This window comes from Entamoeba invadens (assembly GCF_000330505.1).
Source record: "Entamoeba invadens IP1 unplaced genomic scaffold scaff_1105074725133, whole genome shotgun sequence".
Classification (NCBI taxonomy): domain Eukaryota; phylum Evosea; order Mastigamoebida; family Endamoebidae; genus Entamoeba; species Entamoeba invadens.
In genome coordinates this window covers 9085-29572 of record NW_004440271.1, presented here as the reverse complement: position 1 = coordinate 29572, position 20488 = coordinate 9085, and the positions used below count along the sequence as shown (strand labels likewise).

Below are 20488 nucleotides of genomic sequence, written 5' to 3'. Positions count from 1 at the left end.
GTTTTATTGTATAAAATCCGCTTAATATTCAATAGCTAAAATTAGTCTGGTCCCTGGTTTTTCCTGTGGTCCCTGTTAATTCCGCTATCTGTACGTTATTATCACAAATAAAATTTTAATAATTTGCTTTAAAAATTTATTGATTATTTTTTAATTCCATAATTTTCATGTACTAACTCAGCTACAGATACCCGAAATATAGTCCGGGTACCATAAATTTATAGTATATTATAGTTTTTAGTTTTTTTGTCCTGTTTTTTCAAAATTTGCATTAAAAAAACTATTAAATAGTTTTTAGAAACCATTTTTATAATATGCCTGTTGTTTTTTCTGTGCCGGTTGGTTTTTCAGGTATCTGTAATTAAAAATACAATTAACAAGAGATATTTCCATGTTACAACAATTTAAATCAATGAATCTTCTGTGTTTGATATTTTTTTGGAATTTTAAATTTTTATTATGGTCAGTCTGAAAATGTTGTCCGGGCATTTTTAGGCCATTAAATTGGAATATTTCGGGAAACAATTCGAAATACTCACAAAACATTGTTTCATAATTTTTACTGGGTTTTCAACGTTTTTTCCTAATTCCCAAATTTATAAACTTGTTTTGTGTAAATTTTTGTCGAATAGACAACTTTTTTAAAAAGACTTTATTTAATTATCATTTTTATAATTAAATCAATAATTTTGATTTAGAAATAAAATATCCAGTTTTTTTAATTAAGAAACCGAAGAGTGAAGAAATTAAACACAAGTTTAATTTATTTTCTAATCGTTAGACTCAGACAATGAGGGTTATTGACAACTTGAATATATGCTTGTTAATGATAAAACATGTAATTTAATGATTTGAAACCATTCTTAATTATCACTTTGGTGATGTAAGTTTAAACAATAAAAGAAGTAAAAAGATAACATAATTAAAACAGAGCTATTTGCGAGAGAGCAGATACATTTTCACATGCCACGATACTCGCTATCCGATTTGAAACGATTTTACCAACTTCTTTAATTTGTTCTATATTGTAGACTATTGTTTTGTTGTGGAAATTGTAGAAGCAGACGTTTCCAAGGATTCCATCACTCTCATCTCTTGCATTAAGAAGGACTACGCCAAACTCAAAGAGGACGTCTAAAAGCAAATTGACGACTTCTCGGCGCTTATAAGGTTGCATCCTTCTCTTAATAGTTTCTTCTTTTACTCCTTCTTTCTCCATTAAAGTGGAATAGAGGAGACACCGTGCCTTCACAACTTTTTGTACATCTAGGACTTCATCCCCAATTATGAGGTTTTTAACTCTTTGGAACTGTGTTGTGATTTTTGCTTGTTTAGACGGTCTTTTCACAAAGACTCCAATGTACCGACTTAATAACATCAACGCAACGTTTTGTATCTCAGCTTGAAGCGATAGAGCAACGCGCGTTTTGAAGTGGATGTTTTTGGTGTTGAATTGCCGGTCTTTGTGGGTGATTGGCATTGAATACTTGTTTTGAGTGATCCGTATTTATAATAAATGAAGAAACAGTAAAAATCGGATCCGACCATAATTAGATGGTGGGGGTTAAGAATGCTTCTTATCGAATTTTTTTATTTTTTTTCTTCACAACTTTTTTCACTCAAAAGGTGTAACAATTTTATTTATCAGTTGATAATAAATTTGTCTAAAATATTTGATAGAAAAATTATTTTAAAAAATTGGGAGTTGAAGAAAAGTGCAATAAAAACCCCAAGACTAAAAAGAAAAATGGTGTGTTCAGTTCTTTAAACAACGCGCCTTGTCAAAATTTCCGTAGAGGAAGCAAAGAAAAACATTTCTGACCAAACTTTTAAATGATCTGCTTCTGAAAACGGAGAAAGTTGAGTCTTTTCGCGGTTTATTTTTGTTTTTAAATCAACTCATCTTATTTATATCGAAGTTGTATTTACGAAATAAAAAAACAAAACTTCCGTTGTCATATTCCTCATTTGACTTCTCAAAAACGGGACTATTAGGGTAAGTTGATCTTTTCATGTTTTAATTATATAATAATGTGTCAAGATTCTATTTTTGAGTTTATCCCAAAAATACCCGATTTTCCCCGATTTTTTTTGTTTGTTTTTGTTCCATTTTTCCTTGTTTTAAGTCTTAATGCCGAACTAAAAATCTAAAATGGAACTCGACTGCATTTTTTCGTGAAGTTTTGAAAGGAAAAATACTTCACGAAACGTTCAATTGCTATTTTAAGAGAATTCTAGGCTTACTCCTTTCTATTATTAAAACTTCATTCCAGATATCTGGGTGATTAATGCTGATTTGGCGGGTTGTTGAAAATGTATTTATTGGCGACCAATAAGCACAAAAAATGTAACCCAAATGATTTTGTTTAAAGCGACAGTTAAAAAAATATGGATCAACTAGTAATATATTAATAAGTTTTATTAATATATATAGTTAAAATAAAGGACATTACAATAACTTTCAATGAAGTAATAACGCCAGTTAATGAATTAAAAAAGTAGAGGGTTTTTCGCAAAAGCATGTTATTTCTTAATAAAGTTTTTCTCGATTTGTCTCATCAAAGTGGTTTCCTAAAAAATATGAGAGTAAAACAATGTTATTAGACGGGTTTTTCATCGCAAAAAATGTTGACAACAAAACAGTTAAATTGATAAACAATGTGGTATCTGTTCAAAAGAAATATATTTACAAGAAAAGTATTTGCTGATGTTATTTGTCCGTCTATTTACAATAATTATTAACACAGCGTATGAGATCTTTATAAGCATGTTTGATTTGATTATCAACTTTAATTATATATTATGATTATTTTATTATTATTTATAGTTTATTTTTTCATTTTCATCTACTTTGGCTCAAGTATGTTTTCAATATAAATAATAAAACAACCATTAAAAAAACAAATAAAAAATCTTCATCAAGATTAATAATTTTAAAGAATTTAATGATTTCTATATGGTTATTTTATTATTAATTTAACTCAAATATAATACAAAAAACAAAAAAATTATTTGTTTTTTTAATAAAAATAAATAAATTATTTTTATAATTTGAATAAAAAAAATTATTTATTAAACTTTCTTAATTTATAAATTAGAAAAGTTAAATTATTTGTAAATAATTATAATTATTGTATTAGGTAGAGTTTCAAATGAAACTGGGTATCTATTTTATATTTTTATAAATAAATAAAAATACAATTGATTGGGTTGTTTTTTAATCAATAATTGGCCTTTAAATGGTATTTTTGTTTGTTTATAATTTATTTGGTTAGTAGATTGATTTTCACTTCAAACAGTGAGTACAATATATTTTGTTAATTCTTTTGTTTTTTGTTCCAGAATCATCATGTATCAAAATAAAAACAAGTGTTTTAACTTAAATATTACATGATTTTGTTTTTATATATTCAAACATAACGGTCATTTAAAAAGTAGTCAGTTATTAATAAAATTTTTTTTGTTTCATTTAGTAAATTTTATCAAATACGAAATTTTTATTTCGTACTTTTTGACTTTAATTGAAATCTATTCAATAATGTTATTACATTTTAAGTATTAATGTAATAATATATGTTTGAAAAGGATTGAAAAAGGGAATAAAAATATACAATATCAACTTTTTTTGACATTTATTTGATACGAATTAATTTAAATGTTTTTATTAGAATAAATTTCTATTTTATATTTTAATAACATTCTAAAGAGTAAAAATATTATTCAATACAATAAAACAAAAAGTTGAGTCAATTACAAAATGAAGAATAATAAAATAAAGGATCTTTTAATTTCCTCTTCCTCGAGGCGATATACACTTAACTTTTTGTGACAATCGTTTCGAAAATGACAATTTATGAGCTTCTTCAATTTCAATAATAGGTGGCAATTCAATTTTCATGTTATGTTTACTGACCAATTGAACCTCTTTAATGCACGACCGTTTCTTTGCAGAACCTTTTGCAATCGATTCAAAGAGGAAGTCGACTTTAATGTTATTTAACGCGGATACTTCATAGTATCCAGTTGGGTATTTTCCATTGATATCCTCAATAATCTCAACACCTTCATTCAGTGACACTGTTCTATTATTACAATCAATCTTATTTGCAACTACAATAAAAGTTGGGAGTCTTCCGAGTTTTCGGCCTTCACTCTCTACCTTGTTCATACAGTATTTGATGTCCTTCTTTACATAATTGAAAGATGCAACGTCATGTACTGAATATACAAAGACAAAAACATCAGAATCTCTGAAGTGACTATATTTGAGATCTTGGAGAGACTCTTCACTTGTTGTATCTATTATATGTAAATCTACTTGCCGAGTTTCCAAGTCAACAATGGTGTTATATGTATCTTCAATAGTTGCAATGTGTTCACGAATAAACTCGCCATTGACATATCGGTGGATAATACTTGTTTTGCCTGAACATCGTCCAAAGAATATAACTTTGATATTTTCCATTCTATGCTTTTGGAAGTTTTTTTGTCAACTTTTTATATGGAATTTAAAGTAGGAAAACAAGAGGTGGACAAAAAAGTATGAAAATACTTTTTTACTGATTTATTAATAAAACAGTTAGGTTGGAAGTTATCCTTCACCTTTCACTTAATATAATTTATTATAATATAATTATAATATGGTTGTAATTGTTTTATTTATAAATTATTTTATTTTCAAGATTTTTTTAAACTACAGATATAGTATATTTTATCAACAAATCAATTAAATTTAATTGTTATATTCCACCAATTCGATTTAATAAAAATAGATTCAATTTTTATCTATTGAAAAACAGTAGTTTAAATTATAGTTTCGATACTATGGTTTGATAATAAAAATTTGTTAACCATAATGTTGATCATAGTGTAAAATATTCATAACATGAATTTTGATTGTTTAGTCTCAAAAACGTTTATTATTCACACTCAAGATTGAATAAATTATTAATACTATATAATGATTTATTTTTATAGGTTTCTGTGTCTAAAAAACACTGATAAAAATTCATAAATATAAAAAAAAACACTTTTGGGGTTCTAATTTGTATCTGTAAGAATTTAATTTTTTCGTACTTTATAATCTTTAACTTCGTAAACTCATTTGTTTCTTTTTGTTTAATTGTCCAAAAAAAGATAATTGGATTGAATTGTTTTTTTTTGTAAAACATAATCAATCGTAAATGAAATGTATAATAAAGATAGTCATCACTCTTAAAAATCAACAAAAAGAAAGGTTGGAAATTTATTTTTGATGTCTAGTTCACATGTTTCAAAAAAGTTTGTTGATTGATGCAATTCAAAGACACTAAATCCTTGTTGAATTGGTTGAGTAAAAGAATAAAAAGAAATAATAACCGTAAAAGATATTTTCAAAATATAAAATGTAAGAAATAAAAATTTAATTATTTATTTTTATCAATCCAAATAACAACTTATAGACAATATCTAGTTTTGTGAATAAACTTGTTTTACTTGGTGTATTTTTAGGAATTGCATTAATAATTGTATTATCTATTTTTGGTTATTTGGAATTTTTTGAAGTATTCAATTTTTGACGTAATAAATATATTAATTTTTTAATTAGAATTATTATCTATTATTATAAACAGTGTTAAGTATTTCTAATTATTCAAAATATTATAATTTAATTGATAAGCATTCTATTTTTTATTTTTGTTAATTTATTTTTTATATATCAAAGTTCAAAAAAAATTAAACACTTCATAATTCAATCGTTGTTCAATCGAACATCCCGAACGTGGTACCTTTGAAGAGAATATTTTTTTTCAAGAGTGAACATTTTAACTAATCTAAACCTCAAAATACACTCTAAAAGAAATTTGATATGCCCACTCTTGAGAGAACAACAATTACCATACCCATTCACTTTTGAATAGTTAAACTGTACTTAATGTAAGTATTATTATACACTATACTTATTAATATATTTTAATTAATAATAATAATTTATAATAACAATTTTTTATTATTTATTTACTATATAAATGTATTTATATATAAATAAAGCTTGTTATATTTTAATTAAAATAAAAAAACTAACAAATATAACAATTGAAACTAAAAGTTATTAAACACTTACAATTATGAAAAATAGCTTAAAATACTATACTATTTTATTGAATGAACTTACTATTAAGAAGTAAGAACTCAAAGAACTTCAAAATAGTGATAATGATTGGTGTTTTAGTTTCAAATGCGCCTTTTTTTTATTTAGTCTTTATGATTATCATATACACTACTTTTTATTACGAAGGAAAGTCGCTCGAATGTCTCGGTACTCGTACTGGTGACACGACCAAACTATTAGAAATTCATTCCATCGCGATGCTTTCAGGCTTTTTGCTTCCAATTCTTTCGATTTTTCGAATAGTTCGTGGTTTGTAGATATAGTATTTTTTCTTATACCATAATAATTAAATAAAGAACTTTATTTATAATTATATTTATTATTATTATTATAATTATTTTTATTATTATAATTGTTACTATATATATATTAATATAAAGAACTATATAAATAGCCATATTTATTCTAATAATATAACACACAGGTAACTTTGTAGTCGTTATACCATATTTCATAGACTTAACTACATCTTATCTTATCCATCGGATAGGTATCTTTGTGCAGACATTTTTGAATTATCAATTGAACGATGTTCGATGTAGTAAAGATGGAGAAATGAAGAATGGAGTGAATGGGTACTCGTATGCGATAGTATTCTTTTTTCTAGTATTTGTGCGACTTCTGAACTCGAATGATAATTATCCCCAATACGACTCAAACACTATTTCTCTTCAATTTTCCCCGCCAACGTATATTCAAAATAGAAAACAACTTTTTTATCAAAGCGTTGGTCCTTTCTCGTATAGGTATTCATGTAGTTGTCAAAACTATTTGAAAAACAATGAGAAGTGTTTGTACCACTCTACTGTCTATATCATCCTTTCTATATACATCCTCTCGGGGTCGATCGGGATCGGTCATATTTTAGTCCACGGTTTCGCTAATGTTACACAAATCCTCTTCGGAATGTGTCTTGCTTATATCATGATATTCCTCTTCGACTTCATTTTATACTTCTTTAGACCACTCGTCAAGGCTATTGTCCTCATCACCTGTTTCTATATCATCACTTTCGTCGCTTATATCGGACTCAACGGTGAAATAGCAGACGGTGCTTTTTATCACGTGATATGCGCCGTCGACTTGTGCGCTTCTATTGTTCTGCACTACAAACTCAACACTAAAAACTCGAAAAAACACTGAATGACATCTTGTGTATTATTATAGTATTGTTATTAATTTGTTTATAATAATATTATAGTAGGTTGTATTTTTCTTGTATTATATTATTAATTTACTATTTAAGTTAATATAATAGGATTAATAAAAATTTGAAATTTTATAGAAAAATAATAATAATAGTTATTATTAATTAATAATAATTATTATCAATTACAACAGAATTATGAATTATAAATTATTTAAATTTATTAAATAAATATAGTATATATTTTTAATAAAAATAACTTTTGTTGTATATTTTGTTGATTACAAAAATAAAAATAATTAAAGAAGTTTTATTATTTTAAGAAACAATCGCACTGTGCAATTTTTAAATAATGTTTAATTCATCATCAACATACTAATATAATATAATATTTAAATTATAATTATATTAGAAAACAAATAAAATGGTCAAAAACAAACAATAAATGCTCTAATAAAAAAGTAATTAAAAAAGTTACTGTATTTCACCAATTTTATCACTTTGTTTTTCAACTAAATTGGTGTATTTTTGAAATCACCAAAATATTTTTTATTTTTATAATTTAAAATAGATAATTTAATAATTAATAACAACAAGATTTTCATCACCATCTATTTATATCTTTTAATTATCTTTTTCTTATTCATAAATTTGTTAGAAACATAGAATACTCTAGTTTTTTATTCTATTATTTTAGTAAATATATTACTCCATAAATAACAAATTCAGTATAATACTAATACATTATAATAATAAAATAATAATATTATTACAATAACGAATTATAGTAAAATACTAATAGATTATAATACTAATACTCGAACACTCGCCACCAATAAAAAATCACATACGAGATGCAAACACCAGTGCCCAACACTGACTTTTGTTTAGTACGGATTGGTGGCAAATTAATGTGTGTTCCCCACAACACGGTGATAACCTCTCTTCAGAATTTGTTACTTCAAAATTCGCAAGCTAAAACAGCGACATTATATGGTCTTAAATCGGCACAAATTCAAACCCTTTTTGACTCCTTTTACACCTCAACATTACAACACTTTCCTCCACAAATGCAGATCTATTTTGGCTACCGCTTTTTAGCACTCCATTCCCCGGAAGAGAAGCGCATTGGGATATTAACACTCTCGAAGAACATTCCCGCCTTCAATTCAGCACATTTAGCAGACTTCGAGCGTATCTTTGACAACGACATCAACGACTGGATGATCTGCGACGCGCTCGCAAATAAAGTCGTCACGCAACTTCTGCGCTCGCACGACGACGTCGCGGCGCGAGTCTTCACGTGGAAGGATTCCGGGAAGATCTGGCGGATGCGTGCGTGTTGTGTGATCTACGTCAACTTTGCGAACACGGAGGAAGAGAAGTGTTTCTCGATATCGTCGACGTGTGTGAAGTCGAGTGAGCGGTTTGTACAACTAGGCGTTGGGTGTTTATTACGGGAGATGTCATTGAACTCGACGGAAGCTGTTGTGAAGTTCATCTATGAGAATTACAGGTACTTCACTCGTGAGGGGCTCCGTTACTCGATCGACAAACTCGACATCGCGACGCGGAAGATGATACTTGGGATAGGGAAAGGGCGGAATTCTGGAAATGGGATGAAGACGCCGGACCAAGCCTCCTCACCAAAATTAGAAGAAAAGAAGGAGAAGAGTGAGAAAGAGAAAGTCGACAAAGGAGATGATAAAAAGACTAAAAAGGAGAAGAAGGAGAAAACAGAGAAGACGACTTCTGCTTTGTATGAGAGACAAAAAGACCAATTTACTATGCCTTTGGAGAGTAACGGAATGTATGCAGGACAAATCCAGACTATGCCAATGCAAAGCGTCAATATCCAAAATATGCAGGGAATGCAGCAACAAAATATCAATCAACAGATACAACAAGTCGACGACCAGCTGAAGACACAGATACTACAAATGGACTACTTGCCCGGTGTACAAAATGAGGTGTATCAGGTCGTGCTACCAAATGGACAAATCAGTTACGTGCAACACCCGAGAATGGTGATGCCGGCAAATTACCAACAATATTATGAGTTGCAAGGGTTCACACAAGACGGATATTCACAGAATCAATAAGTTGAGGAGAGTCTATAATAGTTTTCTTCATGCAAAATTGGGTAATTTAATTATTAGATTTGTTTATTGAGTTTCTCGTTGAATGTATTTTCGTATGGAAATGAGGGGATTTGTTCATGGTATTAAAGATAAATTTGAAGTTTTTTGTTGGCATGCGTTTTTCGAAAGTCATTTTGATGGGATTTGTGGTGACTCGAGGAAATTAAAATAAAAGAAGAAATAATTATTACTTTTGGCGCTTTGACCTCTAACTGCGTATTCAAAAGAAATGAAAACATTCGTGCCATTCAAATTATGTCGTCACTGGACACCTTTAATATCATGGTTGTCTCAAAATACTTTGTTACGGTCGACGACTTTGTTCATCTCTCTTTTGTGCGCAGAAAGTTCAGAGAAAACATGGACAAATTCCATTACAATCCAATACCTCTGAATCAGAAAACAAGAAAGTATTTCTCACGTTTGGAAACATTACACATATATAAAAAGACAGACGATCACTTCTTGAATGAAAACTTCTTTTGTAGAGTCATTTGGTATGAAGTCGACTTTGCACACTACTGTAACACCGACAAAAAGACACTTTTCAAAAACGTCAAATTCACTAAAAATGACCGCGAGATGTACGGAAGCAAAGTTCCAGAAGTGATCAACAAAATCGACAAAGAGTGTTTCTGGCTCTGTCCATACATCGAGAACGTCAACCTTCCAGCCTCTTTGACTTCAATTGGAAAGGGGTGTTTTTATGGGTGTCGTCTTTTAAGTTCAATAAAATTACCTCACAATTTTTCTAAATTGGGAAAGCAAAGTTTCACTCGTTGTGTTTCACTTGAAAAAGTCGAGTTGTCTGAGTGTTTATATGAACTTGGAATTTCTTCCTTTTCACATTGTATTAATTTGTTAGAAATCAATATTCCAGAAAGAGTGTTGAGTTTGCCTTCGCAATGTTTCTTCTGGTGCACTTCTCTCCAAAACGTCAAATTAAATACTTCTCTTGTATCAATAGGCTCCTTCTGTTTTGCGAAATGTACTTCAATATCCAAAATTGAGATACCAAATTCAGTTACAAAAATTGGTAATGGCTGTTTTCAAAAGTGTTGCGAACTAAAGGAAATTGAACTTCCAGAGAAATTAAAAGACATCTCTAGCGAAACATTCTTTGGTTGTACGTCTCTTTCAAAAGTTGTATTTCCAAGTGGATTGACTTCAATAAACGATCATGCTTTCACTAAATGCAATTCATTAGAAAACATTGAAATCCCAAAACAAGTTATTTATATTGGATCAGAGTGCTTTGCAGAGTGTTTTAATTTGACAGAAGTCTTAATACCAGACAACACAAAACTGTTGGGATGTGGATGTTTTTATGCTTGCACTTCTCTTTCTGCATTCAACATACCATCTTCTATAAATTCACTCTATTCAGAATGTTTCTCTAAGTGTTACATGCTATCCGAAATTCAAATTCCATTGGGAATAACACGAATTGGCTCAGAATGTTTTTCTCATTGTCTATCATTGTCTTCAATAAAGGGTGGCGAACATGTCGAATATGTTGGAAATAACTGTTTTATCAACTGTCCACTGTCTACTCGAAAACAAATTGAACCCATAAGTAGACAACAATGAAAATCTACAGATGACTTTCAAATGTTATTAATCTATTGTTTATTATCACTTATTGTGTTACAAAATAGATATTTCGAATTATTATAAAGTACATTTCTTTCTAAATAGATATACAACTTTAAAATAAAATAAACATATCTTTTAATAAAGTTTTTGAAGCTTATTCACAACATCCCCAATTTCTAATCTCTCTAGTTGATGTTGTGACCAACACAACGTAATAAGATTGTACACTTTTTCATCGACATCATTAGGCTTATCTAACCGATGTCCACCCACAACAAATTCAGCTATCTTCCATGGAAATTTAAATGCCAAATCGACGTATGCACATCTCCACGCAAAGCATTCATACATAGTAATTGCAAATGAATACACATCGGCCGGTTTTTTGTACTTCTCTTGTTTCAGGACTTCCGGCGCCATATACACAGGAGATCCAATTCCTTTCGTGAAAGTCATGTTAGTCATCAACATATTCACGTTCCTCGACGACCCAAAGTCTGTTAGTTTGCCATTCGCTAACACTCCTTCATTGAGTGAAACAATTAAAATATTGTCTGGTTTAACGTCTCTGTGTAGTATCCCGTTCTCATGTAAATAAAACAATCCTTTTGCACCGTCCAACATGAACTTAATTTTAAGTCTTGATGTGACTGCATTCTTCCTTCGCTTTTTCATTAAATCAGCTAAACTTCCAAATTCAGCAAATTCAGTGACCAAACACACTTTATTTGGAATGAACACAGCTCCATAGAAGTGGACGATATAATCACTTCTAAATTTGTCCAACATAGCAACTTCCTTCTCAAATTCAATAAGACCATCATCATTTTCTAAGTGTTTCATCTTCTTAATAGCCACCTGGTTCTCTCTATATTCTCCCAAATACACAACCCCAAAGGAACCTTCCCCTATTGCTTTGATATCTTGTAACTCATCTGGATCAAGTCGTGTCGACATTTCAGTTTCGATTTTCATTTTGATGTCTTCTGTGAACTTTTCTCCTGTTTTCATTACGAGAGAAATCACTTTAAGTTGGTCTTCAATTTTAAATGTACACAGTGGTGTTATGAATATTTCAAATTCGCACGCCTCTCCCTTTTTTAAAGTGATTAAATTTGGGTTTGTTCGTATTGTGTATTTATCGCTATCCTCTTTGGAACTAATTTGTATTTTAACACGATCTTTTCCCGTGTTTCCAATACACAAAATTTCTTTTGTTTCTTCGTTCACTTTTATTTGCTCCAAATCTTCACTAAAAGACAAATACTGTTTATTAGCTACTATATGTGATCCAATTTCATTTGAAAAATTTACATTACTTCGGTTCATTTGAAATGTGCAAATGTCTTTCATCTTTTCCTCGCTCTCCTTTTTGTGGAGAACAACAAGCGTTATTATTACTACTATGACAATTATTATAATGAAGATAACTATCACAGATATTGTTGGGATTATGATGATCAATTTGCTCATATCCACACAAGAAAGACCATCATCACCAAGCCGATATTTTCCCTCACATTGTGAGCAAAGTGAGTTGGATGTAGATACACACTTGTCTATAGTTGTATAGTGTTTACACGTAAATTCACTTTGTAGTGTATTTTTGACATATCCATCAGCACATGAGGTACATGTATTCCCGTTGTTACACGTGGAACACAACTCAGAGCATTTAAGACAAAATGAGTTTTCAAGATAATATCCCCTTTCACATTCAGTACACCCTGTTATAGTTTTATTAACACAATTTAATAATTTGTTATCTGATTCACAAAGAGCCATTGCACTTGTTTTAAAAAATCCAATATCACACGAAAAACATAAACTTTTGTCGTTACACGTCGAACACCCAATTGGACATTCCTCACAAATCAATCCATTTCTATAGTACCCATCATTACATTTTGCGCATCCAATACTTTGTGGCATCAATGTAGTACAGTTGGTCATAACTTCGTTGATTGGAACACACTTTCCTTCTTTTAAAGCAGTTTGTGAACTACAAGTGATGCACTGATGTGGGTCACATATTTTACAATTTAAGTCACATGGAAAACATGCAAATCCAGAAATGTAAAACTCATTTTTACATCTGACACAGCCAGAAGGCGTCGTTATAAGACATGAATTGGCATAATTATTAACATCTCCTTCTGTTTTATATGTGACATTTGCGCTATTAAAAAGAGATTTTTGGTGCAACTTTTTGACGTCTTCAATGATATCGTTACAAACATTAGCTTCTTTCATGTTTGTTTTACATAACACACATTTGTTATCAATTCTGTATCTACACAAAGGGTCAATGTTATTGTATTGACAACTACCTTTATCATCAAACGAATACCCTTCTTCACATGAAATACAAAGTGAAGTTTCCACACTCGATTGATCACATTTTATTTCACTTTTTGCAATACATATTCCATCTAATAATATGTAATTTAATTCACACGAATAACACCTTTCAATATCACACTTTGTACAATGTGGTGTACATGATGAACAAGATCCTTCTTTAATGAAATATCCACCATTACAGAATATACACTCACGGGTTCCTTGATATCCGTTGCCACTTGAATTGCATTGTGAGTCCATTACATTACAAACAAAATTTCCTTCCACGTTTTTAACCATAGAAAATCCATCAGAACACTCATAATTTTCTATAATAGTAATAATTTCATTTGATTTTGTTGAACTAAATGTCAAATTGTATGTACTATTGTTCAACGACTCTTTTATTGTGTCACTTTCTTGTAAGATTATTGCTTTACACAAATGTCTGTTGTCACATTCATTTGTTTTGCCATCAAAAAGATAATATCCAAGTGACGGTAACACACACGTTTCTCCAATGAGATAATCACATCCATTCAGTTTATTTGGAACACATTGATTACCTTCACTCTTGTAATTGTCTTGACATTGGAGACATTTTGAAGTCTCGATATTTCCAGTAAACAACATCTTAAAACAATGTGAAATGGTGCCTCCACATTGATGTATTAGAGATATTCCATTGTCACAATTTGCACTACAAGATACATCCAATGAGATTTGAATTGTATCCTTATTTGTACATTCTAATTGATAACAACTCCCGTTCAATAATTTATATGGGGACTTACACTTTACACAAAAGGTGTCCGAAAGTGCCTGTTCACATCCTTCAATTAATTCCTCGGTATTCACACATTTCTTATTTTTTAGAACATATCCACTTTGACATAGAATGCACTGTCCTTCTGTTGTAGGATCACAGAAATTATCCAAACAATGATTGGGATTGTTTGTTCCACATGTCTTACACATGGAATTTTCCAAGTAAAATGTTTCTTTACAAATATAACACTTTTGTCCCGTTGTGTAGCATTTGTTAGGCTCACAATTAAGATCATTTGTAACATCACAAGATAAACAATTCCCCTCTTTTAAATACTTATTAAGTGGGCAATTTGTGCACTGTCCAGTTGTTTTATCACAAGAAGCGCAACCATTTGTATCACATGATATACAAGAAAAGTTGTTGATATAATATCCTATTTTGCATGTTTCACATTTGAGTGAAGAAGTTGTGCTGCATTTATTTTCCTCACAATTCATTGGGTTTGTTGATGAGCAGCTATTACAAAGAGTGCCATTCAAATAGTAATTCGGTAAACACGTCACACAATTACCATTAGATGAGTCACACGTGTTACAGTTATTCTGAGAACAAGAAACACACATTTTGTTTGTTAAGAAGTAACCGATTTGGCAAGATAAACAAGATGAGTCTGTACTTGAACATTGATTTGTATTACAATGCATTGGATTTGATATATCACAATTCAAACATTTGTTGTTCATCATGTAGTAATTGCTCGAACATTCCAAACAAGTATTTCCAGAACACCTCAAACAGTTGGAAACTTCACAACGAGAACATGAACCATCGGTAACACCCATTCCATCAACACATGATGAACACATTCCATTTGTAGAATCACATGATAAACAATTTTTGGAGATGCATGGCGAGCATCCAACACCGGAAGGGTAATATGAAGATTTACAAGTCAAGCAGAGATTCTGCTCGGTACTACACAAATCACAATTATCCTTTTGGCTACAAGCTTGACATTTTCCGTTGATCAAAAAATAACCATTTTCACATTTTGTGCATTGAATATTTGAAGTACATGTTTCACAATTTGTTAGTACCTCTGAACATAGTTTACAACTCGAACTATTCAAATAATATCTTTCAAGACACGAGGTACACAAACCATCACTTTGTCCACAAACCAAACAATTTTTTGAAGTACACGTTGAACAGTAATTTTCAAGTGGGTAATACTTTGGTTCACATCTTGAACACTTGTTATTTGTGGTACTACATTGTTCACAATTCAATTTTTGTGAGCATGAATTACACGCGCCATTTTGTAAATAATATCCAGAATAACACAGTGTGCATGTATTTAACGAACTACAGCTCGCACATTGATATGAACAGACATTACACTTATTACTGTTACTGTTAAGAAAATAACCAGTCAAACAAGATGTACAATTCCCATTTTTTGAGTCACATGTTTTACACATTTGTTGTGAACATAACAAGCAATTGGAACCACTTGGATAATTGTCGTTGTAACATTCAGTACATGCATTAGAACTTGGAGAACACTCCGAGCAGTTCGCCTTCATCTGGCAACTCAAACACTTTCCATTATCAAGGAAATACAAATTAGATAAACATAATAAACACAAATTTTTTGTACATTTGTAACAATTGGAGAATGTGGATGAACACATAATGCACTCGCCATTGTTTAGATAATTGTTCATATCACACGACAAACATTCTCCAGTTGATGGATCACAAGTTTTACAATTTCTTGCTGAACATGATACACACGTTTCTTTATATGGATAATTACCCATGTTACATGTGATGCATTTGTCTTCGCTTTGACTGCATACCGAACACCCATATTTGTTATTACAATGAATACATTTAGCTCCACTTAAATAATAATTTTCTTTGCATAAAGTACACGTTCCATTTGAAGACGAACATGTTTGACAATTTTGTGAAGCACAAGATGAACAACCGCTATTAACTGGATAATAACCATTTACACAAGTGGTACATCTATCGCTTGTTTGATCACAGACATTACAATTTGGCTTAGAACTACAAGAAACACAAGCTCCGTTTTGTGGAAAATAAGTAGAAATACACGAAGTGCAGTAACCAGATATTGAGTTGCAGTACCTTGAATCGGCCACACAGTTGTTGTTCAAACAAGAAAGACATTTACCATTTGATAAATAATACCCGTCTTTACAATCTGAACAGTCTTGAGTTGTTGTGGAACAGTTGGTAGTTTTGCAGTTCATTGTATTTGATGTGCATAAAGTGCATCCAGATCCATTTGGGTAATATCCACTTTTACAAACAGTACATTTGTCTTCTGTTTGACTACATTTAGAGCACCCTATTTTTGTACTACACAAAGAGCATTGAGATGATGAAGGATAAGAATCTGAAGTACATATTAAACACTTGTTTTCTGTGGTACTACATTTTTCGCAATTTGGTTTTGTTGTGCATGAATAACATTTACTATCCATTTTATAATAAGTGTCCAGACACTCTCCAATACACAAACCCGTCTTTTTATCACAATTAGTACAATTTTTGATTGTTGTGCAAAGAGCACAAATGTTATCAATTGTCAAGAAATATCCAGTTTTGCATAGTGTACATTTTGTACCATCACAACTTTCACAGCCATCTCGATTAGAACATGAGTAACAATATCCACCTTCAATATATGATCCACTAAAACAATAATCACATTTTAAAATTCCGTTCTCAAATTTTCCAGCTAACTGTTATTCCATAATATTAATAATACTATTTCTATTCAAATGGTAAACAATAATATAATTAGACTTGACAACAAACATTTACACGGATCCGACCCTTCTGGTTTGATCCCAAATTGAGACGAAAATTCAACAACAGATTGTGTCAAAGACTTAAACCGGAAATCACCAAAGTCGTGATATCCATTATAATAATAGAAATCCAAAGAAGACATGCTATTAATAGTCAAAATTGTTGATGAAGAGTATTGATTGTACTGCATATCAATTGTTGACACTCTTTCATCACAAACAGAATTTATAACGTAGTCGTTTGTTGACCCAACTTGTTTCATTAAAGACACATTAAACTCAAAACTTGCCCCACAGTTCGTCGCTGCTGAGAAATGGTTTGTTACGAATACTTCTCTCATTGTACCTCCAACAGTAAATACAAAAGAATTTAAAACTACTTTTCCTGTATCTCCAGAGAATCTGGCGTGTATCGGTCCATCAAATGTAAGACTTTTTGTTCCATCTAAAGTGTAAGTGATTGTGCACTGCTCAATATCAGTTTTTAAATTACAAGGACAGTACATTTCTGTGAATCCAAAAGGATTGTTTGATGGACTGTACCACGTTTGGTTCATTTGGCAAGTCACTTCTTTGTTTTCCAAACTAGATGGGCATATTCGAATAAGTCTATTGTTTGACATTTTTTTCAGTTCAAACAATGATGGATTAGTCACATCAATATTGTATTGGTTTCGAAAGGAAATAAGATTAACACAAGTGGCGCTAGTTGTGCTAACATTAAGCCTTTGACTCAATTGTCCATAATTGTAGATGTTGAAGGTTGATGAGATTGTATTTCCTTTGACTATTTTTAACAAGGAAGCACCATTTGTTTCTAATACAACACATCTGTCTTGAAATGTTGATGTTGTGCAAGTATAATGTATTTCTTTTGAATAAATAGTCACGGGCTTATCAGAGTTGTGAGTGTAGATCGATGAATTTCTTGTGCTAAATCTAGTGTTGATAACCAAAGAGTTGTAATTGTTGAATTTTGAAGTTCCGTTCATATCAAGTGTTGTGGCTTCAACACTCCCATAATTCTGGAATCCAGTACCATCCAGTAAAGTTAAATACTTTACTGAAAGTGTTGTGTCCATGTTTGTTGCACATTCTGTTTGCTTTATATTACAATAATCAAGTACTTCTACAATACCATCACCTTCAATGTATAATTCACCTCCACTCAAATTAAATTGATCCGCAATAATAGACCCTGTCACCATTAATCGAGCATTAATCATTTCAAAAGAATTCACATTAAGCCTTCCATTCACTGTTGTATTTTTATAAACGTTTAATCCTTTTGTTATTGTCATTTTTCTATTCATTATCAAATTGAAATACAATAAAAACATGGTTGTTGGAGTGTAATCTTCATCCAGTTGAATTGTCGCTGTTTGTGGTACAACCAACACTTTATATTTTTCAATGTTGACATACCCCTTGATTATCACTGCCAAATTATCTTCAATTTGAAGCCCCCCATCAACAATAAATGAGTTCTCACTCACTGTGATAAGAACCCCCGACTTTTTGATTACTAAAATTGGAGAGTCTACAAAGATCGTTCCACAATTTTCATCGAATAAAAAATTGGAAGTGATGTGAATGTGAGTGCATTGCCTTACTTCTATTTATCAGTCTGTTGTTAATTAAAATGTTAACAATGTAAATCAAACGATATGAATTCTCAGTAATATCAAAACCACTCAAACAGTCATTTCCAATTGGGATGCAAACCATATCTCCCTTTGTTGATGAGATGAGTAATTGGAATAACAAGAGAAGCAAGGACAAAACCATTGTTAAATCAATTTTGAGTTGAAAAACGAATTCTAGAAACCAAAGATAAACACTTCATTTTAAAAGTGAAGGGAAAATGTAATAATATTGATTATGATTCATCATGGTTTGTTAATTGTAAAAATAGTAGAGAGGGGGATTAATTATATTTTAAACCAAAAGTTGATAAAATATTAATATATTATTAAATTGATTTATCTAATTAAATCGGGACTATGAAGATAGTTGAACGATATTTAGATTGACTTGAATTTTGTGTTTGGAGAGTCGAAGCAAAATACAACTTTGTATGATAATTTATCAATTCTTGGTGTTTTTTAAACTCGTTTTTACACAAATTGGTAATAATTAATCTCAAATGCACCGATAATAAAATTAAAAAAAATAATAATATTCAATGAATTAATTTGACCATTATTTTCGAATTGTATGGATACATTGTTAAATCTTATTATTATATTATTAAAACTGAATGGAAGTTTTTAAGGAAAAACAAGAAAAATAATAAATAATAAATTGATGATGCATTGATCTTGCGAATGGAGTTTTGTTTAAGCCAATAATTGCGCCACAATTGGATTTTTTTCGTAAATAAAAATTCTCTACAGAAGCAATCTATTTTTTGAAAAAATTGAATATTATTGTGTACCAAATATTTTTGGATATTTTGTTTTTATTATATTTTTTAACTATAAAAACAAAATCTTGTTTACGAACCAAAAAAGAGTTTGTATTTAATATTTTTAACAAACTTGCAGTTATTTGCTCCGTTTTAACCAAATGAATGGGTATTACTATTTAAAAATATATTTCATCAAAACAAAATCAATTTTTGGGAGGCAATTATTGATGAAAAATAGTTACGAGAAGAGGCAAATCATACTTGTCATACTTGGATTATAAAATAGAATAACTATAGTTTGATTACTATATAATATTATACTTGATTTAACCGTTTATTATAAAAACAAATTAATTTGTTAAAATCTATATATTATGGTTTATATATTATTGAAACATAGCATTTTTCTATGATTTTTATTGTAAAAAATAAAAATTGTTTATTATTATTATTATAATTTAAAATATTAATGTAAAAAAACTTCCTTGATAATTCAAATTATTTTTCAAAATGACACAAATAATATCATACTATAATTATATTAACTATTTAATTAAAATTTAATAATATAATAAAAAATGTTATTGTTATATGTTATTACTTGTTATTGTTTATATTTATAATAAAAAAATACATTAATTGATTAATAATTAATTATTAATTAAATGTAATTATTTTACTTATTATTTACTTAACAAATTAATAACTATCAAAAATAATAAGTACAATAATTTAACATTTATTTCTATTGTTGAACGACGTTACCACCAAATCAACACCAACTATAACATAATCATTCTTTGGTGCTGTCTTATTTAGAATAGAAAGTATTTCATCATCGACATAGTCATCATCAAACCCCCCATTTTGGCCAAACGTGAATGTGGAATTTCGAGCTGGTGGTCTTTCCACTTCAGCAGTAACTCCATTTGGCCTCATTGAGGACGATCTCATTACTGTCCGTGAGTTCAAACTGAACGTCAACTTTGATATCAACTGCTCGCGTTTTGACATAATTACAATTTAAGAGTTATGGATTTATATTACATTTTTTAAGATAAAAATACACCACAAATCTTATT

At 30.0% G+C, this 20488-nt stretch overlaps 6 protein-coding genes across 6 annotated transcripts; 3 read left to right on the top strand and 3 right to left on the bottom strand.

Moving 5' to 3' along the window:
- Positions 1-922: 922 nt before the first annotated feature.
- Positions 923-1480, bottom strand: EIN_163940 (hypothetical protein; the record flags this gene model as incomplete). The annotated part of the gene is made up of 1 exon (XM_004255747.1): positions 923-1480. One exon carries the CDS (start codon positions 1478-1480, stop codon positions 923-925), a length of 558 nt encoding a protein of 185 aa, XP_004255795.1.
- A 2304-nt stretch (positions 1481-3784) lies between these two features.
- On the bottom strand, positions 3785-4465 carry EIN_163930 (hypothetical protein; the record flags this gene model as incomplete). The annotated part of the gene is made up of 1 exon (XM_004255746.1): positions 3785-4465. The coding sequence occupies one exon, from the start codon at positions 4463-4465 to the stop codon at positions 3785-3787; it is 681 nt and encodes a 226-aa protein (XP_004255794.1).
- A 1778-nt stretch (positions 4466-6243) lies between these two features.
- On the top strand, positions 6244-7294 carry EIN_163920 (hypothetical protein; the record flags this gene model as incomplete). Its single annotated transcript, XM_004255745.1, has 2 exons — positions 6244-6400; positions 6588-7294. 2 exons carry the CDS (start codon positions 6244-6246, stop codon positions 7292-7294), a joined length of 864 nt encoding a protein of 287 aa, XP_004255793.1.
- Positions 7295-8152: 858 nt separating this feature from the next.
- Positions 8153-9400, top strand: EIN_163910 (hypothetical protein; the record flags this gene model as incomplete). The annotated part of the gene is made up of 1 exon (XM_004255744.1): positions 8153-9400. The coding sequence occupies one exon, from the start codon at positions 8153-8155 to the stop codon at positions 9398-9400; it is 1248 nt and encodes a 415-aa protein (XP_004255792.1).
- A 294-nt stretch (positions 9401-9694) lies between these two features.
- Positions 9695-11029, top strand: EIN_163900 (hypothetical protein; the record flags this gene model as incomplete). Its single annotated transcript, XM_004255743.1, has 1 exon — positions 9695-11029. The coding sequence occupies one exon, from the start codon at positions 9695-9697 to the stop codon at positions 11027-11029; it is 1335 nt and encodes a 444-aa protein (XP_004255791.1).
- A 141-nt stretch (positions 11030-11170) lies between these two features.
- Positions 11171-18784, bottom strand: EIN_163890 (protein serine/threonine kinase, putative; the record flags this gene model as incomplete). Its single annotated transcript, XM_004255742.1, has 3 exons — positions 11171-16923; positions 17004-18611; positions 18661-18784. The coding sequence occupies 3 exons, from the start codon at positions 18782-18784 to the stop codon at positions 11171-11173; spliced, it is 7485 nt and encodes a 2494-aa protein (XP_004255790.1).
- Positions 18785-20488: the final 1704 nt, after the last annotated feature.